Raw genomic sequence first — 17,571 nt, 5'->3', positions numbered from 1 at the left:
GATGATCCCTGCCTCAGGCAAACAGGGACCCTAACAAAAAAGGGCCTTAAGGAGAATACATTTTCATCACTTTTTTTGGCTGTAATATCCTAAGAAAGCTCTTTACTCTGAAGCAGAGCCATGTTAAAATGGAAGCGTAAGCTATAAAGTATTTTGGTAGTCACAACATAAATATCAAGACACTGGAGTAGGATAGCAAGGAATATTTACTTTTAAAAATGTCCTAAAATAAAACCTAATATTGCAGTAGACAACACTAATGAAACCCTCCACTTCAGTTCCAAAAACCTCTTCATGATATAAACCTCTGAATATTTGTATAACAAATTATTTCACCAGTGGCGAGACATACCTCACAGACTGTGCAGTGCCACCTTGTCTCCACGTGGTGTTTGCACTCATTGCAGGTATAAACAAAACGATCCTGGCTCTGAGTATGCAGCTCTACCAGCATGCACATGGTTGACCACATTGCCCTTCGTAGTGAGGAAAACTCAAGGTGTTTGTCTCTAGCAAGGGTGAGGAAGGCATCACGCCCATCCATTAAGTCGCACGGAATGAGTGGGTCAGGTTCAATGATGGGAGGCAGGGAATTGGCTTGAGGACCAGCAATGAGACGGATCACAAAGAATACCTGAAAAAGAGAGTAGTGGAGTTTAGGCTTTATTACAAGAGGTTTGATTATCACCCTTAACTATACAATGCCTTCTGTTCTCTGTCTTTCAGTCTCATTGTGGAGTCTGAAGTAGTCAACATGCTCCGAACATCAGGAACAAGCCACAACTGCTCTGTATTTTGTCAAGTTTATTGCAGGATGGGACCAGCAGCAGCAGCAGCAGCAGCAGCAGCGCAACTCTAGCCCCCCTGTACTTCCTTGGCCCAGTGTTGTAGAGAAAAGAGCTTGGCATTAGGCAACAAGTGCCATCAACCTTATTCTCAATGTCTCTGGGCCCCACCCTGCTGTACATATCAGGGGCCAGGCCCAGCAGCATTGAGAGTAAGAAATTAAGGGACAACTAGCTGTCAAACTTGGCCTACAAGGAGTTGGAGAGATAACAATTTGGCTCTCTGGGCTAGAACGTTTCCCACCCCTGCCCTAAAAGATACCTGAAATAGTAAAACACCTAGTTATAATACTTTGTGTTATACAAAGCAAATTCAGATTATTTGGTTTATAATGCTCCAATTTGTATGTTTAACTTCATTTACCACAACAAAACCAACCCAAAATCACTTGGCCACAATGGTGCCTCAACAACGTCAGCCTGATTGCATGTCCCAATGTGATCAGAATTGAGCATTTTCTTCAGTGTTTTTTTTTTCCCAGGGGGTCCTCAAGGGTATGCAGTACCAGCACCTCTTTGGTTGTTGTTAAAAAGTGTGGCACTTACTGTAACAACTTCATGGTGAGTACTGGTGCCTATTTTTCTAGAAAAAAATCACTTGTTTTCTTTCACAGTTTTTCCTTACTCTCACATGTGCTTGATAATATGCTCATAGGTTTACAGTATGCCTTAGAATTTGGCAAAAATGCTCAACTTTCCAATTTACAATACAGCCCTTAAAATATCTATATAGGTTTATTAGATACGAAAAGATTCTGTTTTTTATATTATCTAAATACCCAGGAGAAATAAGATTAAAAAAACCCTTTTTAACACAAATAGAAACATGTATGCAACTACTTTCCACAATGTTCCACAGAGAATGTATGTGTGCAGCCTGCTGCTCATTTCAATACATTCCGTCAGAAGCCTCAGACCACTGGATTAAATTAACAAAGTGTCTAACTTGTGTGGCAAATGAAAAGAAGATTATTATTTGGTCATAAAGTTCCCTCAGTCAACATGGAAGTAATAAACCCCCTACTTTTACAGTCCAAGGATATATTTCACTTGCACTTAGATGCTGCAGCCATTCAGACACTTTAAATATTGTTCTTACCTCCTTATGCTTTTCCATAGTGGCATACAGTTTCTGGGAAAGGTCGTTGGAGACATTAGGCATTCCAGGTTTCTTTTTATTACCACGACTCAAGCTGCTCTTATTTTTACTGGTCTTCTTATTATTTTTCTTTTTGGCATTTTTGCTATCTCCTTTGCTGACCTGCATTGTGAATGGAGAATTGAGTCTAACTTGAAAATGGCAAGACACATTTGGTTCCCAAGAGTAAACAAGCAACCACCAAGAAGTCATTACAACACATCAATTATCCATCAGTCCCAAAAGCAAAGGTGGCAACTTAAGCCAGGTAAGGCACATATTCATGTCTTGATCTTATTCACACAAGAGGCAAAAACTATGGCAGCTAGAATGTTCTTCAGGCAATTTTAAGAAGTAATTCCTGAATGAAAACAAAATGCTGGGGGTTGGTTCCTTATTCCTTTCCACCAACAAACCTATTAGAAATTAATAACTAATTCTAGAGGGGATTCCTGAATCTTGGGTCCAGTTTAATATGCCATTTGTAGATTTTAGGAAAGAAAGTGATGAATGACATTTGTTGGGAAAACATGACTTCCTTACATCAGTGCTCTCATTGCTAGTGTTCTCTTCTCTCTTTCGCTCCTCTTCCTCTTGCTCTAGCTCCTTAATGCTCTCTTCTAAAACATTAGGCCAGAAGTCTCCTTCAAAGTAAGGCAGCTCTTTTGCACTTGTCAGACGGTCTTCTGTTGCCTGCTTAAAAATATCCTGCAACACAAAATGTTTCTCAGTACACATCACATTGATGACAGCAGCAAAAGCAAAAATTCTCATGCAGAATATAATAATAATAATAATAATAATAATAATAATAATAATAATAATAATAATTGTACCATGCCCATCTGACTGGGTTGCCCCAGCCACGCTGGGACACTTTAATTCTTCAAAGTTGTTTTTCTTCCAGGATTCTTTTAAAAAATAGTGCTGGTGTTTACGGTGCAAGTTTTTTTCTACCCACCAAATTTGAAATGCTTCATAAGATCCAAATGCTTCTCGGACATTACCTTTTAAGTACTGTTAGCTAAGCAATATTCTCAAAAATATTTCGACATTTTCCTCAAAATAAATTCCTGTTCCAGTATATGTAAGGGGCAAGAACTAAAGGTGATATTTAAACTAATTCACAACCAACCTTGTAATCATGCACTATGCGCTCTGACACAGATTTATCCAGCATCTTTTTGTACCACTCTTGCAGTCGTTTGGGTTTGGGTATCTTTTGGTCAGGAGGATGGCAATGGAAAATATAATCATCACCTTCACTAGGTGGGCAGGCCCATATATGTCCCGTTGTATAACTAATAGGAATTAAAGGAAAAAGTCAATACCATTAGTTCTGTTATTCATTATAGTGTTTCACTGTGTTGCCCACTTCATTTATCCATCTTTTCAGGAGCAAGAGTTTCTTTTACAACCTCCAAGCAGAGCCATGGTCAGCCTAGAAATATTGCATCTAAGGAGCAATGTATAAATGATGCAGATGACCTCTCCATCCAAGTTAACTGGTCAGACCCAAAACTGCTTAGCTTCAGAAACAGAACTGATTCATATACCTTTAAACTATTCTAAGGGATTCAGAAGCCTGATGGAAAGAGCTTATTGTCTAACTCAACCCACCCAATCTCTGTTTGAAAACAGTTACAGGCTATGCTCAATAATACTTGCAAAACTGGGAGAAATCTGAGTTTTTAATGGTTTTATTAATATTGTCTTATTGAATTTAGGCTCCTTTTCTTTGGGGATGGAAAGATATGTCAGATTTAGAATGCTCACCATTCTTTCTAAACTATTTTGCCCTATATACCCTCCCCAACCAGATGCTGGGTAGTTCCTTGTCCCTTCCATTTATCTATAATTCCTTGTGCAACTGCTGCACAACAGCCTTGTAAGGCAGACCAGTTGCACCTGAACTATCTGGTAATCACTGCCAGCACCACTCCCTTTCAATACTTACGACAGATGGGAGGAGATTCTGGGGTGCTCAAGGAAATGCTAGGTCCTGAAGTCAAATTGTTCAGAATCTACTGCCTATGCTTCTTCCCCTTGAAGCAACTTGACCAATATTTCCTGCTGCTTTATCAGCCAATTTCTACTTTAACGTTTGCTTGTGTGCCCATTTCTACCATTATAGTTACAATTTAATGGCAGAATGCACCCTTTCCTCAGTCTTCTACAGCTTATCTTCTCAACAACCAAGATGTGGTGGTCAGCAGCTTATAAATCTGTGACAGTTTATTTTGGGTAGCCAACTTCTATCTGCTTCATTTGATAGCAAAGAACATTTAAGTAGAGAAAAGGGTTACTTTACCCAGGCAAGAATTATGTAGCAACTATGATTTAAAAAAGCAGAAACATCAAAACCCCATTGATACAGATCTTAAACTGTTCCTTTGCTTAGATTTCAAAATTTGTATAATTAGACACCTTTTTAACAACAGAGATATTTGTGGGACCTCTTTTTATAAGCATATCACTAATTATTCTACATTTTCTTCAAATCCACCCCACTTCCTCTGGCTTATTTCACTTTGTCATTTACTTAGTTTTGTCTACAATTTGGTTAAATTAATTCAGGTTAATCTAGTTAAATGAGTCCTCTTACATCATGCTGGTTTTATTTATTTTCAATCAATCCACCCTGGTTTCTTTTCTCTCCCCCCCTCCAGACACATTATCTCCTGAAGCACCTCATGCGTCAAAATTTCTACTCAGTGCTGGTGACTATCACTACATAAAATGAGACATAGGCTCTGCCCTCAGATATACAAACTTTTAAAAAGAGACATTAAAGAAAATAATTCAGTGAAAAGGTAGAGACGGAAAAGAAGTTTTACGCCATAGGTGGGTTATTTGAAAGCAATTACAAGAGATTTTCATATCACTGATCAATACAATAATAGAAGACAACATTTAAGACTATTTTTATTTTTGTAAGGCAGCACTGCAGGAATTGTTTTCCTTTACAAACAGATCAGACTTGTCAAGCTGGAACTTCTCTATATACTGACTTCTGCCCATATATTGAAGGGACCTAAAATGTACTGTATGGTTGCCACAAGCAACCTAACTGTATATTCTTGCTCATTAAGGTTAATTACTAATTTGGGCACAACTATACCCACAATTTACTTCTGAAGATCTATCATTTTCAATCATTTGGGATAGTATGGAGTTTATTGCAAAAGAACAGAAAGCTTACCCCAACTTTTTAACGTATTCTAGGTATCCTATTAGGATTTCATGATATACAGCAGTCCTCAGGCATTTGGGGCGGAAGAAGTGAACACTGTCAAGGTAAGATATGTATACTCTCCTAGATAAAGAACAGAGAACATTCATAAATCCAGGCCATAACCAGAAGCATTATTCAAATACCTCACCATTCCATTTCCCCCCCCCCCCATTACCACGGAAAAATGTCTGTTGGTGTTTGAATTAAGGTACTTTCAACATTTGAGTAATTTGTCTTCCTTCACATTTTTGTTTTGTTTACATAGCTATCTCAATTACATTGCCATTTCCCTGCCCAAACTTTTTCTCTATTTGCCATGTAATATTCTATACTTTGGGTCACCAACATGGCACCTGTGGGCACCATGGTGTCCTCATTGACACCCCCTTAGTGGCCACCAATACCTCTTGCCCTTCAGTTCTAATGTTTCTTTAAATGAGCTTTCGGGGGGCTTGCTTGTCTTGTATTTGTTCTGGGGAAGGTTGCCTATTTTAGAGGGTATGTTAACTGCTTTTTGTACAGTGGTGCCCCGCAAGACGAATGCCTCGCAAGACGAAAAACTCGCTGGACGAAAGAGTTTTCCGTTTTTTGAGTCGTTCCGCAAGACGAATTTCCCTATGGGCATGCTTCGCAAGACGAAACGTCTTGCGAGTTCTTTCAAGTTTGTTTCCTTTTTCTTAAAGCCGCTAAGCCGTTAATAGCTGCTAAGCCGCTAACAGCCGTGCTTCGCAAGATGAAAAAACCGCAAGACGAAGAGACTCGCGGAACGGATTAATTTCGTCTTGCGAGGCACCACTGTATAGGTGTTTTGTCTGTTGGGGGGGGGGGTATTCTGAGCATCACTATTTTCTTCTTCTCTGAAACTTATATCTTGGGATGCCCATGAGAGTTTTAGATCTCCAAAGGTGGCCTTAAAACTCCAAAAGTTGGGTGCCCTTGTTTTATATTTTATTTTACAGCACTCATCTCTGGAAGAAATTAATGTCAGAAAGGTTCAGTCATAATGTCAAACCTTGGTTTGGTGCTACTAGAATGAACCTTCAAGAAGCTTTAGGCTTGCATGCTGTGATTTTATGTGAACTGGAAAACTAGGATTTGTCTTTGGCCAGAAAACGGGATCAAACTTTTGTTTCCAATACTGGCCCACAGGTGAAGTACTAACCATAGTTTGACAGTTCAGACAAAATGACTAACTCTGACTTGCCTCAGACCAGAAAGGGAACTGTCCTGTGCAATGGAGGGCAAAAAGTGCACATACAAGTCAAAAGCTCCTTGAAGGTTTGTACTTATAGACTCGCGACGGGACGACGAAAAGTGAGGCCGGAAGGCTGGCGCCGCAGCAATTTAGGCTGCTAAACACGCCCCCTCGCAGGCACCTGGCTGGGTGCCTGCCCGTGGGCGTGGGCGCCAGCCAGGTGAGTGGGAGGCAGGGGGCTAATGTCCCCTGCTTGAGGCGGAGCCTGGCTCCCGACCACAACCACTCCCCTCTCTTGCAGGAGGAGAGTCTTTATAGTATCAAGTCACAGTTGATATTTAAACCAGTCCTGCAAACTTGTTGGGCTAGATCTCTCTCTGGCATGCAAGCCTCAGACATTGGATGTTCTCAAGTGTTTTGTAAGGCAAGTCTATTACAGTAACAAACATATATAGTCTCATTAACAATGCAGCATAATAAATAGAAATAATGTCAGGAGAAAAGAATGTGGTACTGGTTTACATGGTGCCACTTCTAAGAAGTACAGTGGTGCCTCGCAAGAATCCGTTCCGCGAGTCTCTTCGTCTAGCGGTTTTTTCGTCTTGCGAAGCAAGCCCATTAGCGGCTTAGCGGATTAGCACTATTAGCGGCTTAGCGGCTTAGCAAAAGGGGGGGAAAGGGGGGAAAAGTCGGAAAAACTCGCAAGACATTTTCGTCTTGCGAAGCAAGCCCATAGGGAAATTTGTCTTGCGAAGCACCTCCAAAACGGAAAACCCTTTCGTCTAGCGGGTTTTTCGTCTTGCGATGCATTCGTCTTGCGGGGCACCACTGTATTAACATCTCTCAAATACCGAGTACTTAGCTTGCATTAAAACTTTAGGCATTACTTGACCTATATAAATAGGTCACTCATAGGCTACTTTCCCCCATTCAAGAGATATGGGCACATTATGTGGCTAGCACAATGGTCTCAGGATACATCTCCCAACAGTTATTGCAATAGTTTAACAATCCATCCGCAAGTAGAAGACCAATATGAGCAGATGAGCTTATTCATTTAATACTATAGAAAATACTGAATTTAAGGGGAAAACATTATTATTATTATTATTATTATTATTATTATTATTATTATTATTATTATTACATATAAAAGATAAACAAGCTTCAACAATTATGCTTGCCATGGGGAGTGCCATGGGGAGTCTTCTGCCAACTCTGATGCTCCAAAGATGGGTGGAGATTGTCCCCTGGAAGCATTCTGATGATCCCTGCCCCTCTCCCCAGTTCTAAGGTTAGGAAGAAGGTGTGGGTTGGTTATCATCTTCATTGCTCCAAGCCCCCACTTTGAACATATGGGCTTAAAACCAACACCAATCTGCTTTGAGGGCTTCTTCAGTGGCTGCTCAATGGTGACACTCCCTCTCTCCCATAGAAGGGGGACAGTCTTTGGCCATTACTTTGAGCTCCTTTGTTGAGCACTGGTGAAGCCAGAATGGTCCTGGCCTGCCTTTCCCACAGGACTTCTTTTGCTGCTGAGTGGAGGCGATTGCCTCCATCAAGCCACGGGGGGATGGGACAGGGTGGGAAGAGCGAACCTGGCAACCACAATTTTTGGCTTGCCTAGCAAAGCTAGCCAAAAACCATAAAACCTTAAAGATAAAAACATTCCAGTTGCTTCTATGAAGTAAACACAGTTGTGCCTGCATTTGGGGGGGGGGGGAGAGAATCAACCATCAGAAAGGAAAGTCAGAGATGGAGCAGGAGTAGAGGGTAACTGTAGACATTTACAACGAATCTTGCAGTTTGATTTTGGGCAAATAATTCAACCTTTCTTAAACCTTCAAAATGGCATATCTAGCAACAATCCAAACCTAACTACCATCAAAATAATAAAACTTCATGAGTGTATTTCTTTACCTCTGATTGGGTTGAGGGCAATCTGATCCATACTCCTGAACATGCATACCAAAAAAGCACAAATCGACACCATCAATCTCCTCAAAAGCAAAGAGGGCTTTTGTTCGATAAGGGAATTGTTCTGCCATCTCTCCACTATCTACAAACCTGCAAAATGTAAAGACATAATTTAAAGGCATTCTTTGAATACAAGCATGACAGAATAAAGGTAACCGAAATTCTAGTCATGTGGTACAGTTTCAAAAATGCAGATATCGTACCCAAAATAAAAATTAGTAACTTCTGCTATTTATTTTATAATGGATTTGTTTTAACTGCCTTGTTCTGCTGTAGTTTAACCTTAATGATGAAAACAGCTTTAAATGTCTTGATAGCATAACCACGTGTCTAATTAATAAACTGCACAAAACCTAAATGAGCACACCGGTAACTATGGAGAGAATTAGAGCCATCTCTGATAAGAATTAAACAATAAGAGATGCCTGTTCAGTCTCCTTAATGTGATTAATTTACTACCCTTCATTTCCTAGTCTTTCCCAACATCTCCCACATACCTTTTCTCCTCACCCTTACAATTCATTGTATGAAATCTAAGTAACAAGATATGCAACCAACAGTGAATGTCCTAATTGTTATAATCATTCATACTATAATAGCAGCATTAAAAACACTTCACATTATGACATTCCATGGGGAGTGTGGGGAAGCAAGGAAGTATCTTAACATTAGAAGAGATCTGACCACCTTAGCCTGCAAATGAAAACTTAGCAGTTCAGGGTATCTACAGCCTACTGAAATATTATGTTTTACTCCTTAAATTTTATCTTTTAGATATAAATTATGAAAAGCCAATACTCTATTTAATCCCTATGATCAACATTTTTGAATTAATTCACCTTACTTTAAAAAAAAAAACTGTTATAATGGGAAAGTCATAGAAATAACAGTTTGAAACTCATAAATGTGAGATACGATTGATGGCAAAGATATTGCCAAGTGCTCTTTGATTACGAAAATGATATATTATGCATTGCTTTAACACACATAGTAACTGTGCAACTAGAGGATTCATAAGGAAACATAACTCAAAGACTTGAGGAAAAACATACCTTGCTTTCATCCCTGGCTTTACCTCTACAGTTTTCTCTGAAGTATGAACCACCCTAACTATGACTTCGCCTGACTCAGGGTGATTCTGTCTTCTTAGGAACTCATTCACTCTGTTCTCTAAGAATGTACCAAGTCTTGTGGCTGGTAACCCTGTATAAAACAAAGAACTCTCAGCATACTATTACAGTAAACATCAACACCAAAATCGCCTAATATAATATACCTTGAGACCCACTGATTAAAATTTGCACGCTTTTGCCCTTGATGTTAATCTAAAACTTCTGCCTATTAATCTACCAACTGAATGATGTAGAACTGAACTAACCTGCTAACAGTTTTCAATAAAGCTAGTAATTAACATCTGCATAATGTTCTCCCCAAGAAAAGAGGATAGCATCAGGCATATATATCGCCTAAATGAAGAAAGTAGAATTCATCTAGAAGCATGATTCCAGTACTTTTTGACCATATGCTTGTCATGATGTCCCTAGCAGGGCACTAGAGCTCTTTTAAGATCTATCTCCAGCACCTTAAACTGTCCGCCATACTAGCAAGATTGTTCCTGAACGGACTACTTAGGAAAAAGTTATCTGTGTATAGCTCACTAAAAACACTGCATGCAGCAGCATAGAAAAAAGGCAAACAGTATTGGGAATGATTAGGAAAGAAACTGGAAATCAAATAGCATGCACAATACAACATCCCCACCCCCACCCCAATTCTCAAGCAATGATCCCAATAAATCCAGGAAGCTTTAATTATGGGGGGAAAGCAAACAGATGTTGAGACTTTAAGTATCAGGCTCATATAGTGGCTTGGTTTCCATTTTAGGATAATGGGGAAAACTCCAAGTGTTTGGCTGCAAGTTAATGTCTTCCATATTTCAAGGATGTGCAGAGATCTGGGCCTCCTATTGCACCTTGTCAGAGCAAGTTACCAGGCGGTTACTGATAGGCAAGGACTTCTATACTTGCCTAATTTCTTATTATAAAAATGACCAAAGATTCAAAATTCCACCTTAAAGGCGGAGTAACGTTAGGATCATGTTCCTGATAGAGGAATATTGTCAGTACCCAAATGGAACTGATCTGGTCAATAGACTACCTCAAGTTAATTTCTGTGGCTCAGTGAAAAAAACAGCATGTAATAACAACAGTTCTCAACGTATCACTTAGCTATAGGATCTTCTGAAATTAGTAAGATTTATTTCCTAATCGGTAAGTGAGCATCAAGTGGATGCTCTGACCCCTGAAATGCATCTTGCTGGGTCCATGAGACCTTTTCAGGTTCTGTGTCCAGCCTCTGGAACTCCCTGCCAAGGGAAACTCTTCTTTTTATGAAGGCTCTTGGACTTTAGAGTTTTAATTTTGCTAAAAAGTTATAAGTGGGCAATTGGGACTGTTATTTTAACTTGCTATTTTATTTTTGTTGTACTTGAAATTCTCTATTGTATTGATTTTTAATGTTGTTGTTAGCCATATTGAAGGAAAGACAGGATTAAAATGCTTTAAATAAAGCAGCCAAAGGGTTGAGGAAGACAAGGAGTATCTTCACTTACTTCGAGCACAAAATTTATTTTCTCTCCGGGTCCGCCCAGTTTTCTTTAGGCAACCATCACAAACAAAGCTGAAATAGAAATGGGGAAAAAAGAAATTCAAAATATATTCTTAACAAAAAGGTGAATAATCTCCACAAAAATATTCCTTTGATATTTTCTAACATCCTGATACCCAGTATTTATTTCAACCATTATTTCTTTTTTTAAAAAAGGATAGCATATTGGATTTGATCAATGTTTTAGTATGTATCAACAATAAATTAGAAAATCACTGAAAGGTCTTATTGCCAAAAATATGTTTTATCAATTAAATTCCCTTTTCCGGTTTAAGATGAGCACTAATTTTAAGCTGATCCAATGATTAATGTACACTATACTACCACTTCAGCAGTTTCCCTACAGCACTTTCTTCAAAGGAGAGCATAAATCCCAACTAGGACAATATACCAGATGGACAGAATGGAGGATGCTGTGGAGAATGTTGGCCTGCCTTCTGAAATACTGCATCATGGACCATATAAATGATGCTCTCTGTGCATTCTGTGATCTGTGGCAGCAGTAGTAAGGTTATTGGAACTAGAAAATCAAGCTTCCTGGGATCTGAGTTGTAGAAAGTCCCTCTAAAGGCAGCATTGATATTACATAGGAGCATGTTAACAAATGTATATTAAGAGGGCAAGTTTATCAACTGACTTGAAAATAGTAACTTAATGGCAAGCATTTTAGAAAAACAATTTTAAGCTAGCATGGTTGCTGTTTTTAATTAGATCACCAGCACTCTTTTCAGATAGAACTGTAGTCATTTTGTCATTTTTAATTGTACACAAGAAGCACATCATCAACAAATTACCATTTTTGTAAGAAAAAAGGAAAGAAAAAGCAGGAAGCAACCCACCCAGATGGCCAGATTGTCTCATTGTGAAGCACACAAATCTGATGCATTTTTCTTCCACATTCTATACATTCAACAAACCTGGAAGAGAGAATCAAAGTATAAGCAACACAGGAAGTTGTTGAAGATAACTGATTTAGAAAAAATGTGTTGGAACTGAAGATTATGTAGCCCAAGTACAAAATATTCAGAACTGTACAGTTTCAAACCTGTTGATCTGCTGTACATGCATCTTTTCTCAGCAACAGTCTAGTGTACTATGCCCAAATGCAAACCACTACTCCCCATATGGTCTACATTGATTTTAGTTATGCATTATATAGCTTCTCATTTCTTACATTCCACTACTAAAAGAATTCACAGCAACTAAGATTCCTGTACATCTAAGTCTGAAGGCAGAACTAGGTACATGACAAAGCACAGTTAAATGTTTACAAAGAGGATTGGGAGGCTTTTGAAAAAGTGAAGTCAATTTTTTATACTTCAAAACAAATATATTCAATATAAATTTGTAATATTGACTAAAGTAATCAAAGGCTTTTCTACCCCAAACTCAGATTATGTGGCTATACTTAGGCAGGCAAATATTTGCTTTCTTAAAGTACAACACATCATCAATATTGCAGGTGATAAACTAAGAGAATAATGCTAAAGCCTTCCACCCACCCCTCCCACACCCTGCAAAAATAAATAAATGAATAAATGGTGAAAAAAACTTTATTTCATCTTTAAAATGACAAGTGATTTGAGCTGCTCAAGCATGACTTACTGTTCAGGGTCCAGTGTATCATTTTTCCTTTTAGAAAACTGGTCTTTATTTATTGTGCTGAGGAGAAAAATTGATAATCACAGTTGTAACAAAAATAAGTAGCTGCTCATAATAATAATAAATCTTCCTAGCACCTACAGGAAACCCTGCTACATAGCCCAATAGGACTCCATATGCATTCTGCTTCTTAAGAATTAAAAATTTTGAGAGGAAGGAAAACTACAGGTGAATTCAAATATCTAGGGCAATGTAGTGGCTACTTAAAAGCTTTTAAGACACCGGAGTTGCCATTCATAACCTGTGACCACACACTTAAGCACTCCTCCCCCTCTGCAAATGCTTAAAAATCCAGAAAGTCTTAGGGCTTAGCAGTGTCATCAGAAGCTACAGATAATTTCTTCCTCACTAGGTACAGCTTCTAACCATCCAAATTCAACCCTCATCACAGATTGGGGAGCAGACAAGCACAAAGAGGCTACTAGGAAGTACAGAACATACTATTTAAACACATTCTACAGTTTGACGTATCATGAAACCCCATTTTATAAAACACATCAGCTTTAAAGACTGAAATTTATTAATATACAACTTATGACTAGCTTTTGGGTTAGTGAGACCTCCTTTTCTTCTCTCAACTGTAATACTTGCTTTTACTATGATAGCCTAGACATAGTTTTACACCCTCTGGAAATTTCAGAGTTTGACTACTGTTATATGTTGTATATGGGGTTGCATTTAAAACTGGTTCAGAAACTTCATCTGGTTCCAAACTCAACCGATAAACTGTTAAGCAGGACACACTAGTTTCAGCACCTCTGCAGTATTAATAGTTCTACAAAGTTAACCAATATTTCCAAGTTCAATGCAAAGTGTCATTTTTATACCTTTAAAGCCCTGAACAGCTTAACACTAGAGTACTTAAGAAGGACCACCTTTTCTTATAAAAGGGTGTCCACCTTCCAACACCCTTTTCCAGGTGCCCTCAACTCTTTTAGTGAGAGCATCTATTCAGTGATGGTGCTTTGTCTTTGAATAGTCTCTCTAGACATAAATATGGCAGTTACTTCTACCTTGATTCAGCTCAATTTCCTTTTTACGAAGGCTTTTAATCAAATTGCTGCTGCAATCTGATCTATTATTTTAGTGACTGTCATATTTCCCCCCCTTGCTGTTTACTTGGGTTTATTGTTACCAGACAGGTAGTAGCCATGTTAGTCTGTTACAGCAAAATTAACAGGGTCTTGTGGCATCTTAAAGACCAACACATTTTATTATGGCATGTGCTTTCACGGACTAGAGCTTACTTTATCAGATACATGATTTTGTTTATCGCAATGTTGCTAGCTATTTCATTCTTTTCTACTATGGTAAGCTATTCCAAAGAGGCTTTGTTGAAAAGCACCCTTTTAGAACAATATCAAACTAATTAAATTAGGTTAGGAAATTATTGTTAATAACTGTTGTGGCACGTGCTTTTGTAACTTCCACCACTGAACTACTGCAGTGTGCTGTCTATAAAGCTGCTTTAGAATTTTTTTCAGAAGTTGATTCAGAATGTAGCAGACTTTTGCTGGCCATAAGAATTATGCTACACTTAATAGGATCGATTACTGGTTTGCTTCCAACCACAAACTCAAATTTCTGGTTTCAGCTTTTAAGGCCTTACCTGATCTGGGCCCTCATAACATGAAGGAATATCATAGGTACCCCATATGGAACTGAAATTTTGGGAGGTGGTGCTATTACTGTATCCTCTCAAAGAGGTATGGACAGCAGCTGTAAGATATAGGCTGGGGTCCCCAGTTTGACACCTGCAAGTATCACATTGCCCCCAGGCACCCACCTTGGTACAAGCCAAGACCCTCTGCCCACCCTTTTTAATGGGGAGTTGTGGTCACTCTACAAATATGTATAATCACATTGTGATATTTAGAGTTTTCCCCAGTCTCTTTACCAAAGATCCCAAACATGGAATTTGCCTTTTGCACAGCTGCCACACAATAGGTCAACATTTTCACTGTGCTACCAATGATGATTTCAAGATTTCACTCCTGATGAGTAACCATCAGGTCAGACTCTATAAGCATATATGTGAAGTTAGGATGCTTTGCCCCGTTGCACATTACTTCATACTTGCTTACACTGAACAGCATTTGCTATTTTAATGCCCATTCATCCAGTTTGGATTCTTTTGGAGGTCCTCACAATACTCTTTTGGTTTTACCACCTTAATAATTCAGTATCATCAGTAAAACTGGCTAATACACTGCTCGTGCTTAATTTCAGGTGATTTATGAACAAGTTAAAAAGCACCAGTACTAACCCAAATTCTTAGGGACCCCACTTCTCAAATCCCTTCATTATAAGTTGTTGATGTTGTTCTTTTTTACTATGTATTTTGTGGTTTTTATATTGTAATTTAATGTTGTGAACTAACTGCCCTGAGATCTGTGGGTGAAGGGCAGTATACAAAATGAATAAATGTCAAGTTTGGGGAAGGACAGGGGAGTGGCAATTGTTTGTATTATTTTTTTTTGTGGGGGAGAGGTATTCTGCCTGCTTTGGTGTGTGTGTATCTAAGCATTACTTGTTAACCTTCTGTGATGTTTATTTAACGAAGTTTATATACCGTACTGCTTAATTGTAATAAACCTCTAAGTAGTTTACAAGACATAAGTTAATGTAATGTCAACAAAAAAAGTTAAAATAGGTATTTTAAAATGTTCAAAGATTAAATGTGCATATAATGAGGTAAGGTGATCTCACAAGTAAATGGATCCCAAGTTGTTGAGGGTTTTGTATTAATATATCAATAGTAACACCTTGAACTTGGCCTGGATATGAAAGGTTATTTTGTAGTGCCTACAACAGTTTCTCAGATTTCAAAGAGTGCTCTTGGACTAGAGGAAAAATCTGGACATCTAGGATGTTCTTGGCTAGCTCCCTTTCACCTTTTGAAGGGTAGGAAACTTTCCTTTTCTGGAAGACATTTGCTGCCTCAGAATCCAACCAGACTAAAAATTATGTCTCTTGAGATCCAGTGTATTTTAGCATTAAAATTGTATTTAAAAGCATTTTAGGCACTTCTTCTCCAAAAATCAACTACATATTTTCTCCTGTAGGTTAAATTAGTGGTGGACAAGACTGAAGACTAAGTTTTTAGCTAAGTCTCCTTCCAAGCGCTTCTTGTTTAATCCTCGGCATTAGGCTCTTTCCTGCTTCTAAAACCTTCCCTGTTTATATATTTTCACATATAACCAGAATTCATCAGGCAAAGGACCCCCACTTACTGCAATTAAGTAATCTATTTCACATATTATGGAACTATCAGAACAACATTACAAATATTGAAGTTGAAGCAAGGGAGCCTTACACATTGACCCAGTCCAGATTTCACGACAAGTCACACATCATCATGACAAGAGTGAGCCACAAGCCTTGAGCTTGTGCACTCCCCTCCTGAGAGTTCCAATGGTTCCACTTCTGGGTTAGATTAACCGCAACATCATGTCATCTGAACTTAACTTAAACTGTGGCTAGCATTAACTATGGGTTGTTTGAAACAAGCATGCTTCATAACACATGGTTTGAAGTTGAGTTGTTGCAAGCCATAGTTAAGGTTAGTCACAGTTTAGGGTTTGGACAACATGCAGTTCTCATCTCATCCTTGTAGCTGTGCCTAAGGAGAAGAGGATGTGGCGTTCAAATATGGCCAATATGTAAAGGCACATAAATATTCTAAGTGTCAGAACATGGTTGCAACCTCCAGCAAACAATTCCTATGAACACTCTGCTCCAACATAACCCTATTTTGAGCAGGAAAATCTGTCACCCGTTGTCAGGGGTTCAGGAGCAGAGGCACAGGGAAGAGAGGAGATGGAGAGCGAAGGGGAAGAATCCGAGGGGAGCGTAGGAGAAGAGGACAGTGGACTGAGGGATTCCATGAGCCTCTCCAGCGAATCGGAAGATTCACAGAAGGGGGCGCCAGTGGCCAGGAGTAGGGGGTTCCCAAGGGGAACGCCCCAGGAGCAAGGGGGCAGCGGGGACTCCCAGAGCAGTAGTTGGAAATCAGGACCAGCTTCCCCACCAGAGCAGAGTGGGGGGGAAGAGTCCCAAGGATCGGGGCCAGTGCATTCCCCACCAGGGAGAGAAGATAAGGCAGGGCTGACCACACCTCCATCGGAGAGTCAGACAACGGAGGGGAGGTCAGATCCGGCCAGTATCCCGGAAGAGGGAAGCAGTGACAGAAGTAGTGTAACGGTCAGGAAGAAGGTCACTGGGTTGGCGCGAGAGGCAAGTTCAAATGTACAGGAGCGCGGGACAGCAGAGAATGAGGATTGGGAACCGGGTCCTAAAGCCCGCCGGAGGGAGGGGGAGGAGCTAAGCGACTCAGCGTCGGAAGAGTCCAGAAAGGGCAATGCCCCAGCGGGCAGGAAGACCCAGAGGAGGAGAGAGCAGCGTAAAAGGTGGAGCAGGGCTAGGATCTTAAACTGGTGTCATAGGTGAGGAGACTCAGACGGTACTTCGCCGGTCTAGGGTTAAGACGTAGAGCTGCGCGCTGCGCTTTTGAAATGGAAACTGAACCTCAATAAAGACTTTGTACATAACGACAGCCTCGCGTTGGTCCTCTGTGAGCTGGGACCTAGAAGCAGCTCTGACACCCGTGTTTTCAAATTTAGGCCTGCTTTCAGTTAGGTACCTGCCTGAACAATTCCTTACTGGATCTCCTGCTCAACAGATTAAAGGTAGTCATTGTGTGTATGTGTGTGCATGCACATGCACAAAATAGTTAAAAGTTAAAGCAAGCTGTGAAGTCTCTTTTCTACAAGCAGAAGCAACAAAAAAATTTGCAGGCTCAGGTGGGATTGGAATTCTTAAACATTAGGTCGTTACTAAATCTAGCATATAA

The 17,571-nt window shown here is 39.5% G+C and overlaps 1 protein-coding gene across 1 annotated transcript in view; it reads right to left on the bottom strand.

Annotated features, from left to right (window-relative positions):
* Window positions 1–17,571, bottom strand: part of EP300 (EP300 lysine acetyltransferase) — a 79,181-nt gene that overhangs the window by 4,515 nt on the left and 57,095 nt on the right. The window contains exons 21-30 of the mRNA XM_079994540.1: window positions 12,663–12,719; window positions 11,897–11,974; window positions 11,002–11,069; window positions 9,443–9,593; window positions 8,334–8,480; window positions 5,186–5,299; window positions 3,119–3,284; window positions 2,527–2,691; window positions 1,945–2,106; window positions 353–634 (exon numbers count right to left, since the gene is read on the bottom strand). Of these exons, the coding sequence (XP_079850666.1) occupies window positions 353–634; window positions 1,945–2,106; window positions 2,527–2,691; window positions 3,119–3,284; window positions 5,186–5,299; window positions 8,334–8,480; window positions 9,443–9,593; window positions 11,002–11,069; window positions 11,897–11,974; window positions 12,663–12,719 (1,390 nt within the window). The remainder of the gene's footprint in view (window positions 1–352; window positions 635–1,944; window positions 2,107–2,526; window positions 2,692–3,118; window positions 3,285–5,185; window positions 5,300–8,333; window positions 8,481–9,442; window positions 9,594–11,001; window positions 11,070–11,896; window positions 11,975–12,662; window positions 12,720–17,571) is intronic.

The sequence above is a fragment of the Podarcis cretensis genome (genome assembly GCF_951804945.1).
Source record: "Podarcis cretensis genome assembly, chromosome: 10".
NCBI lineage: Eukaryota > Metazoa > Chordata > Lepidosauria > Squamata > Lacertidae > Podarcis > Podarcis cretensis.
The sequence above is the reverse complement of the archived record's forward strand: the minus strand, read 5'-3'. Positions and strand labels throughout refer to the sequence as shown.